A 26,188-nucleotide genomic window follows, 5' to 3' on the forward strand; every position below is an offset into this window, starting at 1 on the left:
CTGGCAGACGCCGGGCCTAGGAACGAAACCGGAAGAGGCACTTGGACCCTGGTTCCCAGAGTGGGAGTAAGGGGTGGGCACCCGGGCAGAGGGAACCCTGGGGATTGGCAGTGGCTGTGGGCAGGGCAGGAGGGACGGGGGAGGAGTCAACTTGTACACGTGAAAAACTCTGGCGGGGGCCGGGTTTTTCCCTTCCTCCTCCTCCTCCCCCTCCCTCCTCTTCCCCACCTTCCTCCACCCTCCCTTCCCCTCCCCTTCTCCCTCCTCCTCCTCCTTCTCCACCTCCTCCTCCAGCTCAGGTTGCAGCTTCTCTGGGGAGCCGCTCACCTTTCCGGAGTAACCCCCAGCCCGGGCAGGGACCCCAGCAGGGCGCAGGGCACGGCGCCCAGCCCCGCGGCACCCCGGCTGTAGCGGGCGGGAGCGGGCGCGCCGCGGCCCCCAGGACACGCGCGGTGAGTCCCGCGGGCGACGCGCAGTGTCCGGAGGGCTGGGCGGGCGGCGCGCCGCGGGGAGGAAGGGGGCGGTCGGAGGAGGGGGCACCGCGGCGCCGGGGAAACCGAGCAAAGGTAAGCGGAGCGGCTCTTAAAGGCGCCGGTCTGCTTTTGCCCTGGGGCGGGAGGTTGGAGGGCAGTGCAGGCGCGCCGCGGGGAGATCGGAGATCACGAGGCGCGCTGGCTCGCATGCTGGGGGTGGGCGATCTCCCGAGCAGGCCCCTCCCAAGTTCCAGGTGCGCCGGTTCACCTTCGCAGACCCCCGCCTCTCCCCGACCTGGGAGTCTCCGCTGAGACTCACTCCGGCCCCCGGGCTCCCTGAACCCTAGGAAGCAAAGTTTATAACCCAGGTTCAGACCAGGCGCTTTCTCATCGCCCTTCCTTCTGGGAAGGGCAAGGGTCGGGAGTCTCCGGTGACGGGAGAACCCGCGCGAGTGTGGGGCCAGATTGCACCTTGAAGGGCTTTCTGGGCTCCGGTGAACTTTCCAGAGCGACAGGCTGGAGGGTGGGAGACTAGAGCCCTGGGGTGAAGGTGGAAGGACAGCGTGGGGGCGCTGGGGCCTCTGGGGATCGCTGCCTCTTCTCTGCCCCCCCAGGAGACCACAGGGGCAGTGGCTCCCAGTCCGCAGCAGCAGTAAGCAAAGGGTTAATAGAGCCGTGGGGAAAGGCGGCTGGTGGCCTGTTGAGCTGTGCGGGTGAGCATTCGGCCGCATGGGGGGCAGGGGATGGGTTGGGGGAGAGGCTCAGCGGATCGGGAGTCGGTAGGGGCTGGAGGCCTCCCTTTTCTCCGTGTTGGCAGCGGCGGGAGTTCCCGGAGCTGTCTGCAGGCCCTGTGGGCGTCGGGCTGTTCAGACAGTGACCGATTTTCTATGCTGTAGGGTCAGCACCCTCCTAGGCACCAGCAGCCTCTTTAATGCTTGGTGAACCCTTTCTGGACAGCAGGGGTAGGAAAGTTAGAGCTGTGTGAGGGGTGGGGGGGGTCAGCACCCCCAGAATCTCATCCCCAGGAATTGCTCTGCAGTTCCTCAACTGTGGCCTGGGCACTGTGACTCACTACCAGCACCAGCTTGCCCCGCCCCCCACCCCGGCCAGGACCCTGTGAGATGCAGGAGGCATCTCCCACTGGGCATGGGCACACAGCACATTCTGGGACACTGGGCTGGGGGCGCAGAATCCTGGAGGATGCTGGGAGGACTGGCTCCCGGGCTCTGCCCACCCCCACAGAGATCCTCTACCTTTAGTCTAGCCTTGGGAAGCGACTGGGACACATGGCGAAGGGAGGCAAAGGTGGTTCAAGGCAACCCTAGCTTCTGGGTTTGGGTCTGCATCTTGAAGGCTGTCTAGAGAGAAGGGTCACCTTGCCAGAGCAAAGCTACTGGCTCGGATTACTCTCTCAGCCCCAGCCACCTCCTGTGTAGCGGAAGTGAGGCTGGCTTCCCCCCACCCCTGCAACCTCACCAGCCTGTTGGGTTCCTGGGACTCTCCCCACTGGCCAACCATGACCCTCCAGGAGAATGGATCCCTCCTTCTTCCCATACTTATGGGGGTTTCCAGAGCGAGAGTGGACTCCGTAAGCTACATCTGAATTCTGAATGCCTTGATGGCTACCAGTTAGAGAGTATCAGCTGGGTTCCCAGCAGATGCAGTAGACCTCGCCGTCCCGTTTTGGAGGCGAGAAAACAGAGGCTATGAGAGACCAGCTTTCCCTCAGTCTCACATTAAGTGGGATCCAGCCCACTTCCGTCTGAACCTGGGCTTCCTGCTGATAGTCCCTGCCCCATCTGGGGAGCTCCTGTCCCACTCCGGAGTTCTCTGGTTTGACATCGGTCCCCGGGGGAAGGAAGGATGGGTGTGGTGCTCTGGGTAAGAACGTTCTCGCTTGTTCTGTGCCATGCAGAGCCAGGCTTTTCCGTGGGTCGCAGGAGAGGAGACACTAGATCCAAGGAACCTACAACTAGGTTCTTGGTCTGAGATCTCCTGGGATCCAGCCGCCTGCCCGGGAAGCCACCCCCTGAGTCCCTGGGGTCATGATGCTGCCTTTTGGACCGCACTTGTTTTCTCTGTAGGCCCAGACTCTGTCATCTGTCAACGTGCCCCATGCTGTAGGGCAGGGCCCGGGTTGGTCTTCCCAGCTTCTACCCCAACTGTGCCTCTTTTTTGGTGGGGGTTACCCTCTTTGGGACATTGGGCTCGAACCGCTATCCATCCCTCCCGATTCCTTTCCTTCCCTGAGTTTGAGACCTAAAGGGGAGGGAGAACCGGGGTCTTGTTGGAATCTGGGTCCAGAACATATTAGCTGAGTCCCCGCGCCCTAGCAGGCACCTCCGAGCCTCAGTTTCCTGGTCTCTGAAATGGGAATCCTCGTAGGTCGGGTGGTTTGATGAACGAAATGAAATAACACACAGTGCCTGGCACGTAGCAGATGCTCAGGGACTGTTAGCTGAATCGTGCATGGTTATTTGGGAAGGAAATTTCCCAGTTATCACACCATGCCTGGCTCTGGGGTAGAGACCGAGGCAGGCTTTCCTAATCCCAGCAGGCTGGGCCCTGAGCATCTTTCCTGCTCTTCCAGCTTGGGGAGGAAGGGGTGGTTGGAAACCTGCCAGGAGGGGACCAGGAATCTGGGTTGTGGGGACCCTGCCCTCTAGTTCCTAGCAAGAGTGAAGTGGGCACTGGAAGCTGGGAATCCAGCAGTCTCTGGCCAGCCTCTATGCCCTGGGGTAAAAATACCCTCACTCCCTCCTTCATTAATTGCCGTCCCTTTTCTCCTCTGTCGTCTGTGAGGGAGTGGCTGGCCTGGGTCCAAACTTATCTGATTAGCGTCACCTCGTTCCTTGGGAACAAGACACATTTCTCTTCTGTAGCCCCGAGTCCTACCCCCACCCCTTCTGTCGCCAACCCTGGACCCTTTGCCTTTGCCCCTGCCATCAGCTGCTGAGTGGGCGGCTCGCCATCTCGGGAGGGTGGATCTGCCCAGGGCTGGGCTTGTCTTGTCCTGGCCCCCACAGCTGTGTGCATTTCCTGGAACCCAGCTCGAAGGCCGGGCTAACAGCAGATCCGCAGATTGGGCCAGGGCCTGGGGCCCAGGATCCCCACAGAGCTGGGGGCTGGGCCCGGCAGGAGCTGGCCAGGGGTGCTGCAGCCGATCAAGAAGGGGGAACGCTGTAGGCGCGTCTCAGCCAGGACTCCTGTCTGAAGGAGAGCCCATCTGCTTCTGAAATCTGCAGTTTTATCTGCAGGGGAGGAGGGACCAGGAGGCAAGTGTGAGGACTGGCCTGCAACCAGAAAGGGTCCTGAAGCTCCTTGCAGACACGAGTGTCCCTGGTGAGTCAGAGCCCCCCTGGGTAAGAAGACATGGGCCAGAACTTTTGAAGGACCCGGTGGTGAGACCCTCTTTCTTGGAACTGTGGACCGGTCTAACCCTGTGTGCTGCCTTCCCACCTACCAACATTAAATCGAGTCTGCCTTCGAATTAGAGGGGTGGGGACAGGCAAGGGGACTCTGTGATGGCCAGCTGGGGTGTTCCTTCATTTATATGCGAGCGCCCGCCTTGTGTCCAGCATGGGGGGCGGTTTGGCGACTTCGGAGTGGGTTCCGGTCCTGTCCCTGCTGCGGAGTGAGGTGCTTCCAGTGCAGGACCTCGTTCACCCAAGCCTTGGATTCCTCCGTGAGAAAACTGGGAGAGCAGGGGCATTACAGATGAGGATGACAGTGAGACACTGGCCACCACACTCCTGGCTTTTTGCCTCGCCTCGTGTCGTTAGCGAGGGCTGGTGGCTGTCCGAGTCCCTGGGCCACACGTGGCAGTTCTCAGTAGCTTGACTTCTGCTCCGTCCCTGTAGAAACCACAGCTTAGTCCTCACATAGGGGAAGGGGACTATCCTTAAAACGTTTCCACTCTCCCTCCTTCCAAGGACCTTCTGTGCTTTATTGTTATGGTGGTTAAGTTCTGGCAAAACTCCAGAACGATTTCTCTCTTTACACCCTTCCTTCCCTCAAGAAGCCTACACTTTCTTGCCTTTGTGGGGCCGGGGGTTGAGAGGGAGGTCCCTTCAGGAACGAGGGCTGCTTCTCTCCTGTGGCCCCAGCAAAGGAGACGCTTGCTGGGGGACCAGGCCCTGCTCTGTCCTTTCCCGGGTTGTGGCAGGATCCAGTGCCTGGTAGCAGGTAGGAGACAGGTCTTGTGCCTGAGGTTTCACTCATAACATCAGCAGTGCTGGGTCCCCAGACCACCTCTGCCACCTGGGCATGGGATGAGGCCAGAGAAGGGGTCCCAGAACCCCTCCCTATACCAGCTGGCAGTACCCCCCACTGTGGCTGGACCAGGTGCCCTGCTCTGTGCGGAGGCCGTAGCTGAGATTGCTTCTTCCCAAGGCAGGGTGGTCCTTGGGTGGGCTTGCCCGGGGACCTCTGGGCAGGTCCTCGAAGTCCCCGAAGGAGCAAAGAGAGCATTGAAGTCCCAGTCACAGGCCCTCGGTTCTGGTCTCAGCTCTGCCCCTTCAGGCTGCATGGCCCGAGGCGGGTCATCCCCTTGGCTGAGTCTTGCCTTCTTCTCCTCAAAAATGAGGGCACAGACCAAGGGATTTCTAAAGCTCCATCCAAGATGACTGATTTGTGGTTCCAGCTTTTGGCAGTCCTGCTGCTAAGGTGAGCGGTGCTCTGGGACTCCGGGAGGGACCCCGCCTTCCGTTCTTTTAAACTTGGGAGCCCAGATGAGGCCTTCCCCCCAGCCAAGGCCTGCCGTGGCTCAGATGACTGAGGAACCCCTGGGAGGCCTCCTCTCGTCAGATAAGAGGAGAAAAGAACCTCCCGAGGGAGTGGGTGCTGGATTCAAACCCTGTGCAGACACCGGGCGCTCAGACACTGCCTCCGGGAGTGAGGGCACGTGAGCCAAGAATGGTCGGCACGGTTTTAAACAGTTGGGGAAAATTCAAAAGAAGGAAAAAAAAATACTCCGTGCCACTGAAAATGATATAAAATTCAGATTTTTGCGTCCACGAGTTAAAGTTGACCGGAAGACAGCCCCACTTGTTTGTGTCCATCCTGTCTTCGGGCACTTTCTACAAAGGGCGGGGGCGGGGGTGGGGTGGTATGATTGCAGCGGAGACAGTATGACCCCCAAAGCCGAAAATATTGACTATCTGGCCTTTTACAGAACAAGTGTGCCAATCCCCGTTCGAGATAATTATAGTCCTCCCCAGGCTTGCACTAAAGAGTTTTGGAATCTCAATCTAAAAATACTTTTCTTTTCATTTAAAAAGAAGTGTTACTTCTTTTAACATAAGCAGCGAGTGGCCATTATGCAAGTATCGGAGGAAGCAAGTAAGCAAAAAAGGAGATATTAGAGTCACTCCCAGTTCTGCCACCCAGAGAGACCTGCTGTTAGCCATTTATCTTGTATCTGTCTGGAATGTATGCAGTGTCCGTGTTTATAAGCGTGAGTCTCCAGCGTGTGGATACCCAGCCTGCACGGAGCGTCACAATTGTACATGTCGGCCCTTCTCACTTGAAAACACATCTCAAACTGTCTGCTCCCTCCAGACCCAGTGAGGTTTATCCTGGTGTGTCACAACCCCTGGGGATGTCCAGACAGCCGGGCAGGGAATCCTTTGGACCTGCTTATTGCCACTCAGGGGCTTGCTGGGGCCAGAGCTCTGGGTCTGGGAGTCATCAGCACGAGGCTGGCGGTTTCCACCACGGGAAAGCATGAGGTCACCAGGAAGAATGCTCAGAGGGGAAGAACCAGAGGGCCAGGGCCAGAGAGGGAACACTGGGGAGTGCCAGCTTTGAGAGACAGGTAGAGGAAGTGAGTCTGGGAGATGGGAGAGGGAGAGGGAAGCAGGAGGAGAGCCAGGAGGCCAGGAGAGGGGAAGACCGGGTGTGGCGCTTAGGACAGTGGCTGCCCACCACCCCCACCCCCACCCCCAGCAGGCACCTGTGGCATGAGTGAGTGACTAGGAGAAACCAGCACCTCCCCCTGAGGAGCCTAGGCTCTGGGCAGCAGGTGCCACTGAAGGGGGCATTTAGAGAACAGCTGAACGAGGGGGAGCTATTCAGAGGTTTCTCAGAGGGGGCCTTGGAGGCAGGGAGGAGCGGGAGGTGGTCCGGGCCAAGGGGGCTACCTGGGCCCAGCCTGGCGGGAGGGAAGCCATGCGGAGCCTGAGGAGGCCAGCTTGCCCTGAAGGTTGGAGCATATTGGTGGGGGTCCTGTTGGAACGAGGGCCAGACTGGAGCGGGTGGGGGGTGCTGGGAGCGGACTAAAAATAGGACTGCAGGCTAGAGACGCTGGAAAAGCTCCTCCCGCCCTCCCTGCTCCCGAGACTGAGAGGTCCCCAGGGATGCCAGCAGTTGAAGTTAACGAAGATCCCAGGATGACCACCGAGAAAGCTGGCTTCTTGCATGGCTGAGGGGGAGCTAGAGCGTGGGCGAACTTGGTCCGCCTTATTTCTCCTCCGTTTCATTGGGTGGAAGATGGTGGGCACCAGCCCCGGGGCTTAAGCAAATGGTGAGGAGACAGGTGTGACCTGTTTCCTTTGGGACTGACCTCAGAAAACGTTCCAGACTTTGGGATTTCGCAAACGCTGAGCGAGGTGGCTGAGGGACCTCCCGTGAGGGTCTTCAGCAGAACCTGCGAAAAGGAGCAAGGAAACGGTCTCCTCTGCCTGGGAGGGAATGTGGGGATGGGTTTTGCCTTTACTGCCCCTTTGCTGCAGCCTCTGGTCTAGAATGTTCTGCCCAGCCAGGACCAGAGCTGGTGGGAGGGCACCTCGTTACATCTTAGCATTTGCAAATCCAGAGCCTCCCCAAAGACTGCAGACCAGACTTAGCTAGGTCTGAAAAAGGGTCAAGAAAAAAAAAAAAAAAAGCAGAAGATGATAAATGGGCCTCCGTTCCTTGAGCCTTAGGAAGCCAAAGGGAGCAACAAAGTGAGCATCAGCAGCGCTGATGTGGGGCTAGAAGTGGACAGGGGGTCAGGAGAAGTCAACTGTAGGGGTCAAGGCCAAGGTCTGTCCCAGGTAGTGCACCTGACCTGTGAGGGCCTAGGAATCTACCCCCGAGGGACTGGGAACCCCTGAGGAAGGCCTCGGGACCCTGTCAAATCCCCTCCCCACAAGCCCCATAAACCCCAACTTAATGGTGTTTGGTGGGAACCTAGCATTAGGACTTTCCCCATCCCCAGTCCGTCCCTCGCTGTGGGTCATCTGCCCAAGAGGAGACCTCCAAGACCTCGCTGAGGGAGTCGCTACCCATCAGGCAGCTTCCCCTGTGCCTCAGTGGTGCCCCTTCCTCCCCCCCACCCCCACTGCCATCAGGGTCAAGAGCGGCCCGGGAAGATGGGTTAGGTCACAGCTAAGGCTTCGAGTCCAGAAGGCAACTGACAGTTCCTGGCTGCTCTCTGGTCTCCAGGTAGCCCCTAGAACTCGGGACTTGTAGCTTTCAGATACTCATTAGCTGGCCATTTGAGGGTTCGCTCAGTGCCAGTCCTGGGGGTGTAATGATGGGTCAGACCCAGTCCTTGCTGTTAACCTGCTCGCAGGCAAACCAGTGGGTTAGACAAATGAACAGGGACACCTGCGAGCCAGGTGCTCTGCTTGGGAATGTCCAGGATGCCATAGGCTGGCGCCAGTGGGATTTCAGACCAGGGGAGAAGCGACAGTCCTCACAGAAGGCCTCTTGGAAGAGGTCGTGCCTTTCTCCAGCCTTGAAGATGCGGACACTTAAACTGGGTTTCTCCAGTCTCTGGCCCACCAGTCCCACCGTTCCAGAGAACCAAGGATGTCCGGGGTCTTGGGCTGGTTCTCTGGACTGCACACCTTGCTATGCTTGCCCAGAAAGAGGGCAGGGCTGGGCCCACCCCCGGTGTGCTCAGGACCCACCTACTAGGTATGGAGCTGGCCTCGTGAGATAAACCTAGAAATGGGCCTTGGCCGGATGAAAGGAGGAAGAGAACCAGCGTATACCGCCTTTGTCCTCAATGGGCCTCATATGTATGTAGAGGAAAGAGTTTTAAATAAGCCTTTGGGGCTTAGTGGCCTGTGGCCTTATTCATTCGAGTAAGGCACTGGGCAAACAGCTCACCGAATGCCATGCCGCTTTCGTCCTGGAGGGCGTCACAGTCTGGTGATAAAGGTACACAAGCTGGTTTAGCAGTGACAAGGAGGAAGCGTCCCAATTGTGGTCACATGTGGTTCTGCGGAGGAAGCGACACTTGAGTTTGGAAGTCGTCTTACCAAGGGAACAATGAGGAAGGGCATCCCGGGCCAAATGAGCAGCACGTGCAAAGCTGTGGGGCACGAGTGTGGTTTACTCTGGGAACAACAAGCACACCCCATAAAACTGGACCCTCCAGGGAGTGGTGAGAGCCAAGACTCGAGAAGGAGACAGATCAAAACACAAGAGGCCCGGTCTGCTGGGCCCTGGAGTTTGGACTTTTGTCTGAGGGCATTGTCAGGTTGAAGGATTTTAAAGAGGGGAGTGACATTGTCAGAAAGCAACCAAGAAAGTTAAGTCCGGGAGTCTCTTGGCAGTTGGATCGGGGACTAGATATTCTCCCCATTAGGCAGACTGGGAAACCGAGGCATGGGGTGTTTTCCCAGGTCACGGTGCTGGTGAGTGGGAAAGCTGACATTTCTCCCATATTCCAAGCAGCAGAGAATTCTGGAGAGCAGGCCTGGCCAGCAATGTGGCCCTCCCTCTAGGACGCTTCCCTCAGGTAGGACCCCGCAGGGGTACCTTTGCTGGAAGAGCAGGGGCGTCCTAGAGCCTCAGACACTTGCCCTCTTTCCACGCTTCCTGAAGGTTAGCGCTGCACACTCCCGGAAGGCCTTCCCCGCCTGCTTCCCGCATTCCCAGCAGAGACAGTGGGAAGCACTTGCCCACTGGCCGGCTGCAGGCCTCTCTGGCCACCCAGGAGGCCCCAGGCTCCCAGCATCTCCTCCAGGCCGAGCTGGCACAGGGCAAGGTCAGTGATGAGGCCCCCCGGGGCTGCTGCTGCTGATTGCCCCTGAGGTTTGTCGCAAGCCAGGGAAACCAAGGCCCCCTAGGCTGGGTCAGCTGCAGGATGGAGGAAGAGATGCTATCTTCCAGGGCTCCCTGAGGCTCCGTCTCCCTGGAAGGAGGGAGTGTCTCTGAAGTCCCAGCTCATGACGTCTGCAAGCTCAGTCAGCCGTGGCCTCTTGTTCTTTTGAAACCCGCCCAAAGGCCCAAAGTGGCAGAGTAGCCGAGGTGGGGGGCGGGGCAGGGAGAGGGTGGCAGAGGGTGTCCTGGCCAGTGATCAGCCTTTGAGACCAAGGCTCAGCCCCTCTGGGCTCCCGAGAGTGGGCAGTTGTGAGTTAGAGCCTCAGGCCCTGCCCCTGGGCCCTCAGAGACTGAGACAGGGGGACTTGGAGAAGCACCTGACTCGTTCCTGAAGCCCAGAAGGTGCTCACCGTGGGCCTGTGTGGTGTCTGTGAGCAGCACCAGGCCGACGGAGCAGAGTGGCCCCGGGGACAGAGGCACTTGAAAAGTCCTCGCCGGAGCCCGGGAGAGGATGCCAGACTCCCGGCCTGAGCTGGCCTAAATGTGGGCAGGGGTACCGGCGCTGGAGCTGAGCTTGGGTTGTGGGGAGCGGGGAGACCAAAGCCGTTGGAGGCAGGAGGCTGGATTGAAGGACCTTGGGTGCAGGCTGTAAATTGGGACTTCATTCAGGGAGGAGGGAAAGGGCTTCTCAGAGGGGTTTGCTTGAGAGAGGCTTCTCAGAGCCTGGCTCCCTGGAGCTTATGGGAGGAAGCCGGCTGCTGCCCTCCATACCTCCTTCCGGGAGAGAGAGGCTGCCCAGCTTCCCTGGAGGCTCTGCCAACCTCCTCCTCTGCCTCCGTAGTCGCGCTGGCAGGGCCTGGCAGGGCCTGGCAGGTGGCCCGGGCCTGGGGCAGGTAGGGCTGGGACCTGGCAGAGGCTGTCCTGGGGGCAGCCGGCTGTGTCCGCCCTCCCTGGACACTGGGCCTGGGGGCCGGCCGGGCCTGCTCTGGGGAGCTTTCTCCCTTGCAAGGACCGGGGCTGAGAGCAGTCAGCTGGGAGGCTGGGGTCCTCTGCCCCGTCCGTCTAAGTCGGGGTTGGGGGAGACCAGGCCCGCCTGGTCTTTCCCGTCTTAGTCGGGAGCCTCGGGACTGCCCGGCTTCCTGCCCTTTTCCATCGGGGGGGTCCCACAGCACTTCATACTCTGTAAGGAGGTCTGTGAGGGACACGTCTCTTGTGTTATCGGGGGCCTCCTTTCCGGCACATCTTGGCATCTGAGCCAGAGCTTGTGAGAAGAGGAGGGAAGTGCAAGGTGTCCTGGTGTCCTCATGCTAGGGCTGTGTCATGTTAGCTCACCCGGCGTCTGCACTCAGATGTCTGCTGGACATGAAACACTGGCCCCAAACCCAGTTTCTGGACTTGCCTCCTGAACCTGGGCACCAGCATTGCCCGCGTCCCGCGGTGGCCACTCCGTCCTCCCGGGTGCTCCAGCCAGAGCCCCTCAGGGTCTTGCTCGACTCCTCTCTGACACCCCGTTCTGCAAATCCCTTGGGCTCCACCTGCAAAATATAACCAGACGCCAGACGCTTCCACTGTTCCCACACTGCTCTCAGCCACCACCTTCTGTCACCTGGATCTCTCCAGTAGCCTCCCAATAGGCTCCCTGCTTCCTCCCTTGCCCACACAATCTGTTCTCAGCACAGTAGCCAGAGGGAGCCTGTTGAAATCTAAGTGCGACCATATCCCGAAGCTGCTGAAACCCTCCTGTTCCCTGCGGGGGGCCCACACAGTCTGCTCTGTGCTCCGCTATGGCCTCCTCTGCACTCCCCTGTGGCCTCCTCTGCCTCCACACTGCTGTGTGCTCTCTAGGAGAACATACAAGCTCACTTCTGCCTCAGGACCTTTGCACCTCCTGCTCCTGCACTGATCTGCTTCCCCTAGATTCCACATGACTAACTCCCTTGCTTACACCTTCTTGGAATTCTTCCTGAGATGTCACGTTCCCAGGGAGACCTTCCCGACCACCCTGTTTCAAATTGCAACATCCTACCCTCCCCACCCCCATCCTTCTCTGCTGCTTTCTTTTTGCACCTGTCACCATCTAACTTCCTGTGCAGGTTATGTATTTATTTTCTTGTCTATGCTGCTCCCCACCATTCAAATGGAAGTGCCATGAGGGCAGAAATTATGTCTGATTCTTTCATATGTGGATTCTCAGTGTCTACAACAGTGCCTGGCATGTGATTCTGTTAATAGATACTTGCCAACTGAAGGACTGGCGCCAAAGCTCGGAGACATTATATACCCTAAGTGCCACCCTCCAGCCCTGCAGAGAGTGGCACCAGAACATGAATTTGGCTTTTAAGTCGGGGAGGGGGTGGAGGAGACTTGGAGGAGACCTGGAACTGGGAAACAGCTCTTACAGCCTAGGCCCCAGGGAAGGGCTGAGTGGGGGAGGGCTCCTATTGGGAGAAGCAGGGAGCAACGTGGTCATGGAGTTTGGGCCCTTACTACAAGCAGGAAATTGCTGTATGGTTTGGAGCAAGTCAGGTCTCATCTGGAAGCCTCAGTGTCTTCCCCAGGGCAGCAAGGGGATGGAATGGTAGGTCTGTAAGTGCTTCTCCTGCTGCGGTTCCCGGCGTTCAGCCCTTTCTCATTAGAGTTCAGCCCTTTCTCACCGGGCACATGGTGGCCTCTGGGCAAGTGTCAGCTCCCTCGGGGCCTGGCTCCTCCCTCTCCTGGGCCACCCGCTGCTCTGGCACCAGCAGGAAGTTCTAGGCTGATTGGTGTGTGCCCGAGAGGAAATGACAGGAGGTAAGCTGGGAACTCCAGGCTTACCTGGCAGGCGGGCAGGCGGGCAGGAGGGAAGGACTGGTTGTGGGGTCTGCTTGTGGGGAGGGGGGAGGTCTGTGCCCATGGTTCCTGAGGGGGCCTCTTCTCCTCCAACACCTCCCCGGCCAGCCCAGCCAGGCCAGCATCCCTGGATGCCCAGCTCCCTCTTCCCCTGGCACCAGTTGCACGAGGACAGCCCCAGATGGCTCCCTGGCCTGGGGACAAAGGCCACACTGTGCCCAGCCTGGGGCTGGCCTCAGGCTGGGTCACACTGAGTCCTTCTGTCCCCAGATGGGGGTGAGGGGCAGACCGCAACAAGGTGACAGGCCTTTTTCCTGTCTCCCTTCCCCCTTGACCCCCCAAAATTGAAGAGCTGATTCTCTTCAGGGAAAAGTGACAGAGGCATCTTATGTCTTGAGCGAGGGGACAACAGAGAGCATTCACGACTCGGTCTGCCCTGTCACACCCAAGACCCTGCCGGGTTCAATGCCCCGATTGTCCCCAGCAGAGCGAGGCATCCACTCTCTGCTGTGGTCACCACCCCTGCCGCCTGCCTTGCTGTCACCATCCGTAAGTCCATCCTTACATCTGACCTCCATCCCTGTCCTGCTCCAGGGGAAACTGCTTCCTCTGGCTCTCTCTTGAGTGGGTGGAAGATAGCCAGTCTCCTTCGCTCTGGATCGCCTGGCCCCGCGTTCCTGCTTGAGATGCCATCTCAGCTTTGCCCTCCTTCTAGCTCCCCAGCCCATCCTCCAACGCACCCCAGGCCCCAGCTGGTGGCCCCTTGCTCCTAATGGAGCTGAGGGGAGCTGAGGGGACGGCAGGAGCAGGTGCCCCTCAGGGCTGGCTCTCTTTTGTTTTGCAGAAATCGGGGGTCTCCCTCCTAGAAGGCTTCTGATGAGCCCCCCTCCCCCACAGGCAAGAGCAAGGGTATAAGATTTATGGCAGCTACTGGTAGATTCCTGAACACAAACCCAACATGCCATCCCATAAATCCCAGACGGCAGGACGGCTTTATGGGGGAGCCCTGTTTTTAGAAGGGGGCGTGCCTAGTCCCTCTTGGCAGAGCTCAGACCTGAAGGAGCCAAGTGCCTGGCTCCCCCCATTGCCCTAGGCTAGCCATGACTGAGCTGGGACATCAGTCTGCCTCCCCTTCCGGGTTGTGGGGTGTTGGGAAAGGGAGGGGGGGCTCTGCTGCTCCACTCAGCCTGACGTCTGCCCTCCTTCTCCCCAGCTCCGAGGATACCGTGTCTCAGCACAGTAGGGCAATCTGGAATCCTGGGTGAATTACCATCCCTTACCCAGACCTCAGATGCTTCTCACCAAGACTCCAGATCACTAAGAATGCTGCTTTTTTTTTTTTTTTAAGATTTTATTTATCTATTTGTCAGAGAGCGTGGGGGGCACAAATAGGGGGGAGTGGCAGGCGGAGGGAGGAACGGGCCTGCTTAGCAGGGAGCCTGACGGGGTACTCAATCCCAACACCCTGGGATCACGACCTGAGCTGAAGACAGATGTTTAACTGACTGAGCCCCCCAGACGCCCCTGGGGATGCTTTTTTTAAAAAATCATTTTCACAGTCCCCGTCTTCAGTTCCAGACTCTGAGAGGGAGACCCAGGAATCTGAATTTTTAAAAATCCTCCCTGTGCTACTGAGGTTCAACAACTCTGTAAACAACTGATCTGTCCAGTGGGGACATCTCCACTCTCCTGTCCTGCTGGGAAATGTCCGGCGGCAGGTAGGGCACATCTAGGTCCCCCTGTCCCTGGAGCCCATGTGCGGCTGCTGTCCCGAAGCTTCTGTTAGGGGATACACTCTGGCCCCCCGCCAGCTGCACACGGCAGGGTAAGGCGGGGTGAGTGCCCGCTGGGAGCTTCACGTCTGTCCGTGCGTCCTGCAGACAGTGGGCCTGGGAGTGCAGGGGGCCAGGAAGGAGCGGCGGAGGGTGGCCAGCAGGAACGAGCTTAGGGACGGGGACTCAGGAAAGTCCGAGGTGTTGGGCTTTGCCAAGGAAGCTGGAAGAAGAGCTTCAGATGCCTTCTTAGAGGGGGCATCGGGAGCTCCTGAGTTCCTGGAGAATAGGGACCACACTCACTCCCCAGGTGACTCCATGTGACCCAGGACGTAGTAGCTACTCGGTCCTCACCTGTCTGAACTGAACCTAGGGAGACTCCGGGGCCCAGGGACAGAGATGGCTCTGCTGGTGCCAACCTGAGGGAGGAGGACCTGGCTGCCACCCGCCTTCATCTCTGCACTCAGAGCTGCTGCAGGTAGCTGCCCCGGGAGTGTGGGGGCAGCCAGGAGCCTGCTGGCCCAGGGAAGAGCCCTCTCTGGGCTGGCTGAGGACAGAGGATGACCGTGAAGCAAAGCAAACATGTTATGACCCAGAACTCCTTAAACCAGGAGGACTCAGAAGGGGTCTTTGGCCTCAGATTACCAGCTAGTGATTGGGAAAGGGCTGTGCCTGGCTGTTCAGGTAAAAGCTGGGAGGGAGTGCGGGGTGGCCCCCCTCCCATCACAGGACTGGCCCTGGATGCCTTCTTGGCCCGTGTCAGTGGGGCGCTTGGGATGCCTCTTGGTCCTCTGTTCACCAGGGAGGTGTGGGCCGAGCAGGACCAGGGGCAGCTGCACCGAGAACTTAGGACATCATGGAGGGGAGTGGCGGGGTGGGGGTGGGGGTGGTGACTGGAGAGGCAGGTGGGTTTTCAGGGCAAGATATGGAAGGAGGGGTATGCAGGAAGAGGCAGTCTAACAGAGTGGACAGCAGGGTACCCCTCGCTCACAGAGCACGAGGCCTGGGGAGCCCCGGGAGGGAACATTTTCTGGCTCGGGAAGAGGCCTTGAGGGGAACAGAGCAGGCCACCCTTCCCCCGCGCTATGTTCTCTGCTACGTGGACACTCTGCCCCCTCAGGGCTCTGGCATGAGAGGGCCTCAGCCTCCTGTCCCTGGGGCCCTCTTTTTCCGGCAAGCTTCTGTGTTTCCCCTGAGACCTTCAGCTGCTCCTGACCTCCCACATTTCAGCTGGAGAGAAGGCACTGGGCCAGCTCAGAGGCACACGTCCCCTCCCTTGTCCTTTCTCCTTTCCTGCCTCCCAGAGGCCTAGGACAAGCCAGAGAGGGACCTCCAGGTGTCCGTGCGAGGATGAAGTGGGGTTTGGACCAGACTCTGTCACGAGGCCGTGGGCCGAGCTGGGTTCAGCTGCTGGGCGTCAGTAAGACTTACTGGCCGTTGACATACTCAAGCTCTTACACACAAGTTGGTGAAGAGCTATTGGCCTGAGTTCTGGTCCCCTTCCTGCCACTCCAGGCCTCTTGGAGAATTCTCTAGACCTCCAGCAGCTCAAAGGTCTGGCCCTGGTGAGGCCCCCAGGATCTTGCTGGCACATATGGCTGTTAGGCAGCAGTTTGCTGGATTAGTCCATAGTGTGACTACCTCCCCAGGGGCGGGGGCGGGGGAGGGGTAGTGATGGGGGAGCAGGATTCATAGGGAGGGAGAGGGCTATGTCCTGGAATCTCGGCGAAGAAGGCCTCCCTAGGTGCAGGCCTCAGAGCTTGATGGGCCAGCGGAGACCCAGACCCAGAATTCGCATCTGCTGTCAGCCCCAGCGGAGACCCAGACCCAGAATTCGCATCTGCTGTCAGCCCAGCCTTGTGCCTTGTTCTCACCCACTCTGCCTGCCCCCCCATCTCAGGCCCCACCACCCCGGCCCCCTGACCATGAACAAGATGAAGAACTTCAAGCGCCGCCTCTCCCTGTCTGTGCCGCGCACTGAGACCATCGAGGAGTCCTTGGCCGAGTTCACAGAGCAGTTCAACCAGCTCCACAACCGGCGCAATGAGGGTGAGGAGTCCAGCGGCCCCCCTGCCCCGCCCTGGCCCTGCCTGACCCAGCCCTCGTGGCTGGGGGCGGACAGAGGTGGGAGGCAGTCTCCCTTTCCCTCACCCCCAGCCCCGGGGCGGAGGGGCAGGGTGGGCAGCTGACGCCTCCCCCTCTCAGACCTGCAGCTTGGGCCTCTTGGCAGAGACCCCCAGCCGGAGTCCAGCACCTTCTCCCCGACGGACAGTGGGGAGGACCCTGGGCAGCTGTCCCCTGGTATGCAGTACCGGCGGCAAAACCAGCGCCGCTTCTCCATGGAGGTGAGGGGCGATGGGCTCTCCCCTGGGGACCCAGCAACAGTATATGCCCAAGGAGGGTGGCCGCCTGGGACACCGACTTCATGGATTCACATCCCAGCTCTGCTGTCGGTCATCTCTGTGACTTTGAGCAAGTGTTTCAACCTCTGCATACCAGTCTCCTTGTGTTAAAATGGTCATCGGGAAGATTAAGCAAGTTAATATATACCAAGGGCCTAGAACAATCCTGGTACATAGGAAGTTAGACAACTTGACTGCTGTTCTTATTACTCAGAGGCCTGGACCCACGTATGAGAAAAATAGGCTTCTTATCCATTGGAATCTCATTCTTTAGATGGTTATACTGCAGCCCAGAGAGGGGAAGGGACCCCCTGAGGTCACACAGCAACTCCTGCGTGTTCACATATGTCTCTGAGCACAGCTTTGAAGCAACTTTGAGCCTGGGGTCACAGCCTGTGGTTTGGCCCTGCTGGGGTTGCTCTACAGGGAAAGTCAGGTCCTGGGTGATGAGTGAGGGTCCCACAGCACGAGGTAGCCTGGAGCAAGCACAGGTGTCCCCCTCTTACCCCGGCCACTGCAGGACATCAGTAAGAGGCTATCTTTGCCCATGGACATCCGCCTGCCCCAGGAATTCCTGCAGAAGCTACAGCTGGAGAGTCCGGACCTGCCCAAACCGCTCAGCCGCATGTCCCGCCGAGCATCCTTGGTGAGTCCTAAGAGGGTCAGGGGTCACCAGGGGAGACCCAGCTTGGACACATCAGATTGGGTTTGCCTGGCCCTGCGGAGCCCTGCAGCAGTTTGTGGGCCTCTGGCGCCACCTGCTGGCCTCAGCGGATTCCCAAGCTTGTACTCCTTGGTCAGTGACGTGCATTCCCCTAGGTGAGTCCCACCAGGGCTGGAGCAGAGCCCCTAGCCCTCTCTGGGCCCCCACGGTTTCCACTGCGGTGAGACCCCTGGACCAGATGGCATGTGCTTTCCGGTCATGGCTGCTTATCATATTTCTTTGGGAGCCCCTTGCAAAACGTGGACTTCAGATACCTACAGAGTCAGACTCTGGGTAGTGGGGCCCAGGAAACTCCGTTGCTAAGGGTCGGGTACCACTGAGCTAGAGGAAGTATGCTGATGAGAGAGACTGCTGGGGAGGCGGGTTCTGAACTGGACACTTGAGGTACAGTGGGGAACAAGGCAGTTTCTGCCACGAGGCTCTAGTATTCTGAGCACGGGGGAGACAGACAGGTTTTGAAGGTGCGTGGCAATCCCAGGTGCCTGGGCCCTGACTCCGCCCCCTCCACTGCCAGAGGAAGAAGAAACTCATACTTCCAAGGGTTCCTTCCTTTGTCATGGGGACAGAGGGGAGAGACCAAGAGGCAGGACTTGTGGCTGCCCTCATCCCTGCTAGGCTCTGTTGTTCCCTCTCCCTGATGGGGGTCTCATTCTCTTCCCTCCTGGAGGCTGGCTGGGGGGGTGTCCTGCATGTCAGGCTGTGTGGCCTTCACACTCACAGGACCCTGTGTCTTTCCCTCTCAGTCAGATATCGGCTTTGGAAAACTGGAAACGTATGTGAAACTGGACAAACTGGGGGAGGTAAGAGGCTGGGCAGGCGGTGAGGAGCAGGGACAGGCTCTCCCGTGCCGCCCTGTCCTGCCTTATTGCCCCTGCCCCGTGGAGACATACCATCTTGGCCATCCAATCTGGCCCAGCCTTTTGCAGGCGTTGAGGGGGGCCCGGGTCCTGGAGGAGGGCATGAGGATGGCGTGGGGCCCGTGGGCTCTGGGCATAATCCAGTTTGTCTGTTTTTCCTGCAAGTATTTCTCTGGGTTCGAATCCTGTCTCTGCCATTTATTATCTCTGTGGCCTTGGGCCAGTTATGTGACCTCTCTGTGCCTTTTTTTTTTTTTTCCTCTGTCAAATGGAGATGCATCGGCTTTGTGTCCTGGGGCTGTCACAAGGGCGGGCTCGGTTACTATAATAAGCTCGCATGCACGCTTACACCGTGCCTGGCGCAGGGGCCGCCGTGTGGGCCGTTAGCTCTCTCTGTTACCACTGCGCCCTGCTTTGTGGCAGGGCCTCGGGGCGGCCAGAGGTTTACAGACAGGAGGAAGACACAGCCGTCTCCCTCCAGGAATCCAGAGAGGAGACCTACCTGTAAATATCAACATAAGGAAGAACAAAACTGGCGTTTTGAGCCACCTGCTGGGGGCTCAGGGGAAGGACGGTTCATTCGGAACAGGGAGGAGGGAGGACAGAGATGAGAGAGATGGGCCTTGGAGCAAACATGGATTTCAGTGACAGGAGAAGAAGGGGGGAAGGGCATAGCCCAAACAGACACACAGAGAGAAGGGCGCTGGACAGAGGAGTGTGCGCCCTGAGTGTGGCCGGCGCTGTGGGGGTTCTTGTCCCCAGGGAACCTACGCCACGGTCTTCAAAGGGCGCAGCAAGCTGACGGAGAACCTCGTGGCCCTGAAGGAGATCCGGCTGGAGCACGAGGAGGGGGCACCTTGCACGGCCATCCGAGAGGGTATGGCACCCTAGGGTCCTGAGCTCCTGGGGGCTCCTGGGAGGAGGGCTTCATTGAAATGAGCCGCAGTGGGAGCCTTGGGGCAGAAGGTCATGCCGGAGTGGGGTCTGCTAGGGCTGATCCCAGGAAGAGAGGGTGTGTGGGGTATGTGGGGCCACAGGGACCCAGGCAGGCCTGTCACCCCACAGTGTCTCTCCTGAGGAACCTAAAGCATGCCAATATTGTGACCCTGCATGACCTCATCCACACGGAGCGGTCTCTCACCCTGGTGTTTGAGTACCTGGTGAGTTGGGCTGGAGCTAGTGGCTTCTTCACTGTGCGGTGGGGCGTGGGGGTGGGGTGGGGGGCAGCCCAGGCCTTGTTCTAGAATCAGGTTCTCAGATGCTCCCATGCAGGAGTGGGCCCAGAGGCTGTAAGGGCAGCTCAGAGCCTGGGCCCTGCCAGGGAGGGGCTTCTGGCCAGAGGTCAAGACAGGTCAGGGCTGAGCCAGGCTCTGTGTTCCAGGACAGTGACCTGAAGCAGTATCTGGACCACTGCGGAAACCTCATGAGCATGCACAATGTCAAGGTGAGGGCCTCCGTAAGGGCCGCCTACCCCTGGGTGCCCCATTTCAGTCCCCATCTGTTCTCAAGCCCAACACAGGCACCAGTTCTTACCACCAGGGGCCCAGCTGCGAGGTTGCTCAGACCTTTCAAGGTATGAGGGCGTGCAAAGTCGCTGCCATTCAGGGAATCCCAGGAACTGTGCTAAGCACCCTACCCCACCAGTGCAGATACACACCCTCTGCCACCATCTAGCCGATGATACAAAATTCCCTCTCCAACTCTGAGCATCAGTTTTCCATCTGTCAATGGGTATATGGACGAAAGGAGGCTTGTGGAGAAGCTTGAAGGGAGGAAAGACCCCTTCTGGCCATTGTGAGAGAACCAAGTGCATGGCTCCCCACCCCGGTGGCCTTCCTGGCCCTGCGTGGACCCCTCAGCTCCTGGTCAGACAGTGCTCTGGCCTCCAGCACCCTGCTGCCTCTTCCACACACCTGGGACCCTCCCCTGTGGATGGGACTCCCTGGAAGCATGGAGCCCAGGAGGGGGCGGAGCGCGGGTGGTGAACCAGCATAGCTCCCCAGGGACCTCACCGCACACACCGACCCCCGCCCCAAGCCATGGGGCAGAAATAGAGATTCTCCCAGGCGGGACACACCCGCCTTCCACTGCTCACCTTTCTCATCCCCTCCTCCCTCAGATTTTCATGTTCCAGCTGCTCCGGGGCCTTGCCTACTGCCACCGCCGCAAAATCCTGCACCGCGACCTGAAACCGCAGAACCTGCTCATTAGCGAGAGAGGGGAGCTGAAGCTGGCTGACTTCGGTGAGGGCGGGTCCCGCCTGGGCCAGGGAGTGGGTCCGGGCCAGGGGACGGGTCCCGCCCGGTCTTCGCAGGAGCTGGGTGCTGGTGGGGGGCAGGGAGCTGGGAGGCTCAGTGACGTGCCTGTCCCCAGGACTGGCGCGGGCCAAGTCAGTGCCCACGAAGACCTACTCCAATGAGGTGGTGACCCTGTGGTACAGGCCCCCTGATGTGCTGCTGGGGTCTACCGAGTACTCCACCCCCATTGATATGTGGTGAGTAAGCACCGTGGGACCAGGGCCAGGGGGGTTCCCACACCTCCACATTTTGCTGCCTCAAGGCCCTCTGCCAAGAACTGCCTAACCTCCTTTGACTAGAAGCCATGTGACCCCCTCCTGAAGTAACCGGAGGGAAAGAATTAAGTCTGGACTCTGTTAGCGTTCCCGGGGCTCTAAGTAGACCCTCCCCGGCTCTGCTTCTGAAATACTGCCGCAGGGATCCCTGGGAGGTTTCCAGAGGGTGCGGGAGGGCCGCCACCGTAAATACGACGACTCTTCCCCAAGCATCAGTTCTACTGAAAATTTTGGAAAGGATCTATTATTTGTGTGTGTGTTAAAATTAACATGCTTATGATCTGGTGTAGAATGAAAAAAAAAATCAGTCCAATTTTAAAGCTGAAACCCAGGTTTCTGATTAATGCCACTGTGTTCTGTGCCCCGGGGTCCCCAAGAGAGTGGATTTGCGGACTCACTCTTCCGTGGGACAGCGTCTGAGATAGCGCTGCTTGAGAAACTCTACATGGGTGCAGACCCAAACTCTATGGGGTGAGGGGAGAGGTTAAAGCGCCCTAGAGCCCAGAGGAGCCCCAGAGAGAGGCCCCAGTGGCGCATGCGGCTGTGCTAGCCTCCGCTGCCCTGGGCCGCCCACCCCAGAGCCAGGACCCTTGGAGCCACGATGGCAGGGCGTCCTTGGTGCCCTGGTAAAACAGCCCTAGGAAGGGCGGGTGCGAAGAGGCCCAGCCTGACGCCGCCCCTGCCCATTGCTCCCCGCAGGGGCGTGGGCTGCATCCACTACGAGATGGCCACGGGGAGGCCCCTCTTCCCCGGCTCCACGGTCAAGGAGGAGCTGCACCTCATCTTCCGACTCCTCGGTCAGTCTCCGGCCGCTCCCACCCTCTCACCACCAGGGGGCGCCAGAACTCCGCCCAGCCCAGGCTCACACAGGGACTGGGAAGAGGGGCTCCCACTGGCTCTCCACGGAGCAGCGACCCCGGTGGCCTCCGCCATTGTCTGCCCCCACCTCCTTCACTGCGTCCTTCCCAGTCGCCCGTGGCCCTGGCCCCTCACTGTGCGCTTCCCACGCCTTCCCATCTCCCCAGGGACCCCTACGGAAGAGACATGGCCCGGCGTGATGGCCCTGCCCGAGTTCAGAGCCTACAACTTCCCGCGGTACCTCCCGCAGCCACTCATCAGCCATGCTCCCAGGTAGCCCTGCTGCCCCACACCTTCTATCCTGGTCTTGGCCAGGGCTGTCCTTCCTGGAGGTGGCCCCCAGTCCCCCAACCAGGCCAGGCCTGTGCCAGTTCCTTCCTCCTGCAGGTTGGACACTGATGGCATCCACCTTCTGACCAACCTCCTCCTGGTGAGTGTAACCCGGGTGGGGCCCAGGGACAGGCAGCCTGAAGGGCCCAGACCCCACCTGGGCCCTCCACCGGCCTCTGAGCTCACAGTGCACACCCTCCCCCATATTCCACCCCATCCCCTCACCCCCAGCACCCCCTCCCCCAGCACTGGTTCCCACACAGAGGTGGGAGTGGGCGCACTCTGAACTCAAACCCTCTTACTATGTAGCCTTGGGCAAGTTCTAGAACTTTCCTGAGCTTCCATTTCCTCCATTGCAAAGAGGAATTGATAATTCATATTTCCTAAGCTGGTCACAAGGATACACTGAGATAATGGAACACACTTAGTGTGGGACCTGTCTTGAAGGAAGCTCACAGTAAAGGGGAGTTATTGGTATTACATGTTAGTGTTGCTGTTATTAATGTTATGATCACAGAGGCTTCAGCCTCTGGATTTCCATCCCAAGAGGAGGTCACTCAGGAAGTCCCATTTCTGGTTTTCTCTTGGTGGCTGGAGATCTGGGAGCTGAGCCCGGAGACTGCCTCAGGCTGGCTTGGAAGGGGAGGCTGGCAGCAGATCCTATGGGCTCCTGGGTTAGACTCGGGCCCCCCTCATGCTGGCCATCTAACTCAGTGTAGGACTTGCTGCACTGAGGGGTCCCCAGAGTCCCCCAGCCAAGGCCCCATAGCCCACCCTGTGTCTTTCAGTACGAATCCAAGAGTCGCCTGGCAGCAGAGGCAGCCCTGAACCACCCCTACTTCCGGTCTCTGGGAGAGCGTGTGCACCAGCTTGAAGACAGTGAGTGTGGGGAGATTGGGGGAGGGACCAGGGTCACCCCAGAGCCAAAGAAATGGGGTGGCAGGTGTGGGTGGAGGAGCTGGAGCAGAGGCCGGAGGCCCCCAGTGCAGCCAAGCTGCACCCCACAGGACTTCCCCTCCTTGGGTTCCCAACTATAACTAAGGGCAAAACTGTGGAATCTAAGAAGCTGCCTGAAAGGCCCAGTTAGGTGCTCCTGGGGCAGTCCTGAATGAAGGGGTTCCCCAGCCAGAGGGTTCTCTGTGAGTGCGGGGGCTCCCCCCAGGGGCTTGCCCCTCTCCCTACCTTTCTCCTCTCTCCCCACAGCGGCGTCCATCTTCTCCCTAAAGGAGATCCAGCTCCAGAAGGACCCGGGCTATCGGGGCCTGGCCTTCCAGCAGCCAGGTAGGGGCTTGCGCCTCCCCCGCCCCCGCCCCTTATTAGAAGAGACCAGGACAGGCTGCTCCTCCCTCTTGAAGAACAGAGTGGGCAATCAGCATGGCCTTTCCCTTGGGGGGCCCAGGGAGAGCAGGGAAGGGACTGGTTTCCCTCTCTCCTGCCCCGGCTTCCTCCCACAGCGTGTCCCTTGTCAGCCCCAAGCCGGCATCTGACAGAGCCCTGAGGAAGGTGCACGATCTCTGGCTACATTCTGTCTGCAAACCCTGGTTTGCAGGCTAGCAAGCAAATCCTTGCTAGCCCTGTCAGAGCAGCCCCCGAGGTTGTCCCGCCTGGTCCCGGGACCCCTGCTGCCCAACCCCCTCTCTGCAGCCGCACCCCCCCCCACTCTGTTCTCCAGGCCGAGGGAAGAGCCGGCGGCAGAGCATCTTCTGAGCCGGGCCCACCCTGCTGCGGCCCCAGGGACGAGAGACGAGAGTTCTCCGAGAGCACAACGGCGGGCAGGAGGGGGCCTGCGTGGCCCTGGGAGGACTGAGGAACAAGGGCTAATGGCCGGCCCAGAAGACTTCTTGGCAGCCTGCTGGCCACGGCTGTTTCCTCTTCCTGCTTCCCACATGCCTCCCCTGTGGCCTTCTCCTCGACACCCACCCCTCTGTCGCTGGCCCCGGAGCTGGGCCTGAGCTGCTTTCCTGGGAGGAGATGAGGGGCAGGGAGAGACCACCGACCCTTTCCCACCCCGAGGTGCTTGGGCACCAGTGTGGGACCCACACGGACGGAAGAATCCAGGTGCCCGGCTGAGCAGGGTACACTGAATGTGGGTCCCACCATAGCTCACGCCAGGGGCTGCCTGGCACACGTCACTCTCTTTCTTCCCCTCTGGGAGCAGGAAGCGCAGGGCACTTGTCTGGGACCGTGGAATCCTGGGTGCTGTTGTGGGCACCAAAACCCAGCCTCTACCTGGAGGGCAGGTGTCTCCAGAACAGCCCAGCCCTTCTCCACATCCTCAGCCTGTCCCCGTTCCCTCTCCTGGCCAGAGGCCCCATATGCTGCTGGCTGCCCGGCTGAGTCCAGAGGCGGCCTGGTCCCACCAGCTGGCCCCTGCCTGCCCGCCCAGCCTGAATGGGATTGCCTTAAATTGGCAGGGGGTAGAGCATCACTGCCCTTGGAGCTCCGACCCAAACTCCTACTTGTCCACCCTTCCCCGAGAGCGGCTCCTGCTTAACACGCCTGGGCCCTGATAACCCAGCCCGGGCCAGGGTCCAGGGGACGACACCCTGATAGGCAGGGTCACCCTGATTCTGGTACCAGACCAGCCTCAGCTCCCTGGGGCTCGCCCAGCCTCTTCCCTCCTTCCCAGCCCCCACAGCCCGGTCCACGCTCTACCCCACCCTGGCACCAGCCTCCCCATGACCCTGGCCTCCCCAGAGGGCAGGGTGTAAATGCCACAGTCTGACGCGGAGGAAGGTGGGACAGGACGCACAGGCTTTGAGCCCGAGAGCCTCACCCTGGGGAGCTGGGAGCATGAGGGGCCGCAGCCCCAAAGAAGGCCCCTCACCACCCCTTCCGAGCACGCCTGTTGTATTCCCAAGGTCTCCTCAGCACTTGCCTGCATCTCTAATGGCAAGGCCAAGGGGAGGCTGGGCGCGGCTGTTCTCCACAAGCCCCCTGCCCAGCCCAACCCCTAAGCCTGAGGAGCAACCCCGGAGGGTCTTGGCCTCCGCATGAGTCCTTCCCCTCCTCCCCCCACTGTACTGTGAATGTCCCGTGACTCAGCACAAAGACAGATAATATATTTAATTCATGTTGTACAGAAAAGCTGATTTTGACAGATTGATGCCAAAGATGGAGGACGGAAGACCCTTCTCCAGGCCCCATGAGTGTGGGTGGGGCTTGCTTGTATGTGTATATGTATAAAGTGGACAGAGAGTTTGGTTTGTGTATATCTGTGAACCCACCCTGGGCACGGGAGGGCAGCCCGCACCCTTCCTGCTGTATGCCGGAAGCTGCTGCCTCTGGAACCGGAAGTTCACTCGGGTGTTGTGGGGAGGCATGGAGGAGGCCTTCAGCCAGGGACCAGGGACAGGGCCTGAAGGGTGGGGCCAGCCAGGAGAGCAAGAGGGAGTCCCCAGGGAAGGGTCTGGGGGGCCAGCTGCTGTGCCTGCCCTCTTGCTCCCCCAACCAAACAGCTCCCTGACTTCTTGGGAGGGAAGAAGGGGAGGTTTAGGAGAGAGCCGACATGGGGGGTGGCCAAGGCCAGGGCCCAGAACGAGGTTGCACATGTCCCTAATCCAATCCAGGAATTTCTACAAACTTGAACTCCACCTTCTGTTGCCCAGACTGTCTCTTACCTTGGGGGCACACGACCTCCTTGCTCTCTCCCAGAGCTCTCCATGTCTTGCTCTGCTTTCCAGTTCAGTGTCCAGGTTTGTTTTCCCAAGAGCACTGTGAGAATGTCAGGCCCCAAATGATTCTTCCTGACCCTACCTGTCCAGCAGCCTCCTGGCTGACCATAAGGACTTTCCAATTTGAAGACATGCATGGGTTGGCTGCTTTCAGGGAAGGAAGCTAATGCAGAGGTTGGGTGATGTCTTCTGAGGTGATGAAAGTAAGGGGCTAGGTTCTCTGCCCAGCATGACCACTGCCAGCCCAGACCTCCTCACCTGTTTTAGGCAGCTGGTCACCAAACGGTAGGACAATTAGTGCTTGATGGAAATGCAGTGGTGGGAACTGGAGTCCGGCCTTTTAAGCAGAGTTTGGAAGGAGACAGGACAGACCTGAGGTCTGCGAGGCTCCCTCCTACGTGCCGGGCGTGGTGGGGGATCATCGCATTGACCCCGCACAACAGCCCACTTCTCTCCCCACTGTGGGTGAGGACAGTGAGTGTGAATGACCTCCCCCAGAGTCCTGTAGCAAACAAGAATCCCAGGTCTGTTTGCCCTGCCAGCGCTGGTCTTGCAGGAGGGGAAGGAGCCAAAACAAGGGGGAGTGGAGAACCGGGCCCTGAGAGCCAGGAAAACCACACAGGAAGGAGCTGGGGGCAGAGGCTGCTTTGCGGGGCCTCCA

The 26,188-nt window shown here is 59.4% G+C and overlaps 1 protein-coding gene across 4 annotated transcripts; it reads left to right on the forward strand.

Moving 5' to 3' along the window:
• The first annotated feature begins 274 nt into the window (after positions 1 to 274).
• On the forward strand, positions 275 to 25,056 carry CDK18 (cyclin dependent kinase 18). 4 transcript variants are annotated; one of them, XM_044267740.1, is made up of 16 exons: positions 275 to 452; positions 16,011 to 16,159; positions 16,316 to 16,455; positions 17,033 to 17,158; positions 17,980 to 18,036; positions 18,856 to 18,970; positions 19,159 to 19,253; positions 19,475 to 19,537; positions 20,213 to 20,336; positions 20,467 to 20,587; positions 21,365 to 21,462; positions 21,691 to 21,796; positions 21,911 to 21,953; positions 22,642 to 22,732; positions 23,057 to 23,134; positions 23,526 to 25,056. In XM_044267740.1, the coding sequence occupies exons 2-16, from the start codon at positions 16,036 to 16,038 to the stop codon at positions 23,558 to 23,560; spliced, it is 1,416 nt and encodes a 471-aa protein (XP_044123675.1). In that variant the 5' UTR covers positions 275 to 452; positions 16,011 to 16,035; the 3' UTR covers positions 23,561 to 25,056. The 4 variants fall into 4 exon arrangements, with proteins under 4 accessions (XP_044123675.1, XP_044123676.1, XP_044123678.1 ...); XM_044267741.1 differs by lacking the exon at positions 275 to 452 and adding an exon at positions 525 to 566; XM_044267743.1 differs by lacking the exon at positions 275 to 452 and adding an exon at positions 3,730 to 3,815.
• Positions 25,057 to 26,188: the final 1,132 nt, after the last annotated feature.

Source organism: Neovison vison, chromosome 10, assembly GCF_020171115.1.
Source record: "Neovison vison isolate M4711 chromosome 10, ASM_NN_V1, whole genome shotgun sequence".
Classification (NCBI taxonomy): domain Eukaryota; kingdom Metazoa; phylum Chordata; class Mammalia; order Carnivora; family Mustelidae; genus Neogale; species Neogale vison.

Coding starts and splice junctions, on each gene's coding strand:
- CDK18 (XM_044267740.1), top strand. CDS start 16,036: ATGAACAAGATGAAGAACTTCAAGCGCCGCCTCTCCCTGTCTGTGCCG. Junction 21,463..21,690: donor CCTCATCTTCCGACTCCTCG/GTCAGTCTCCGG, acceptor CCATCTCCCCAG/GGACCCCTACGGAAGAGACA. Junction 21,797..21,910: donor CTCATCAGCCATGCTCCCAG/GTAGCCCTGCTG, acceptor TTCCTCCTGCAG/GTTGGACACTGATGGCATCC.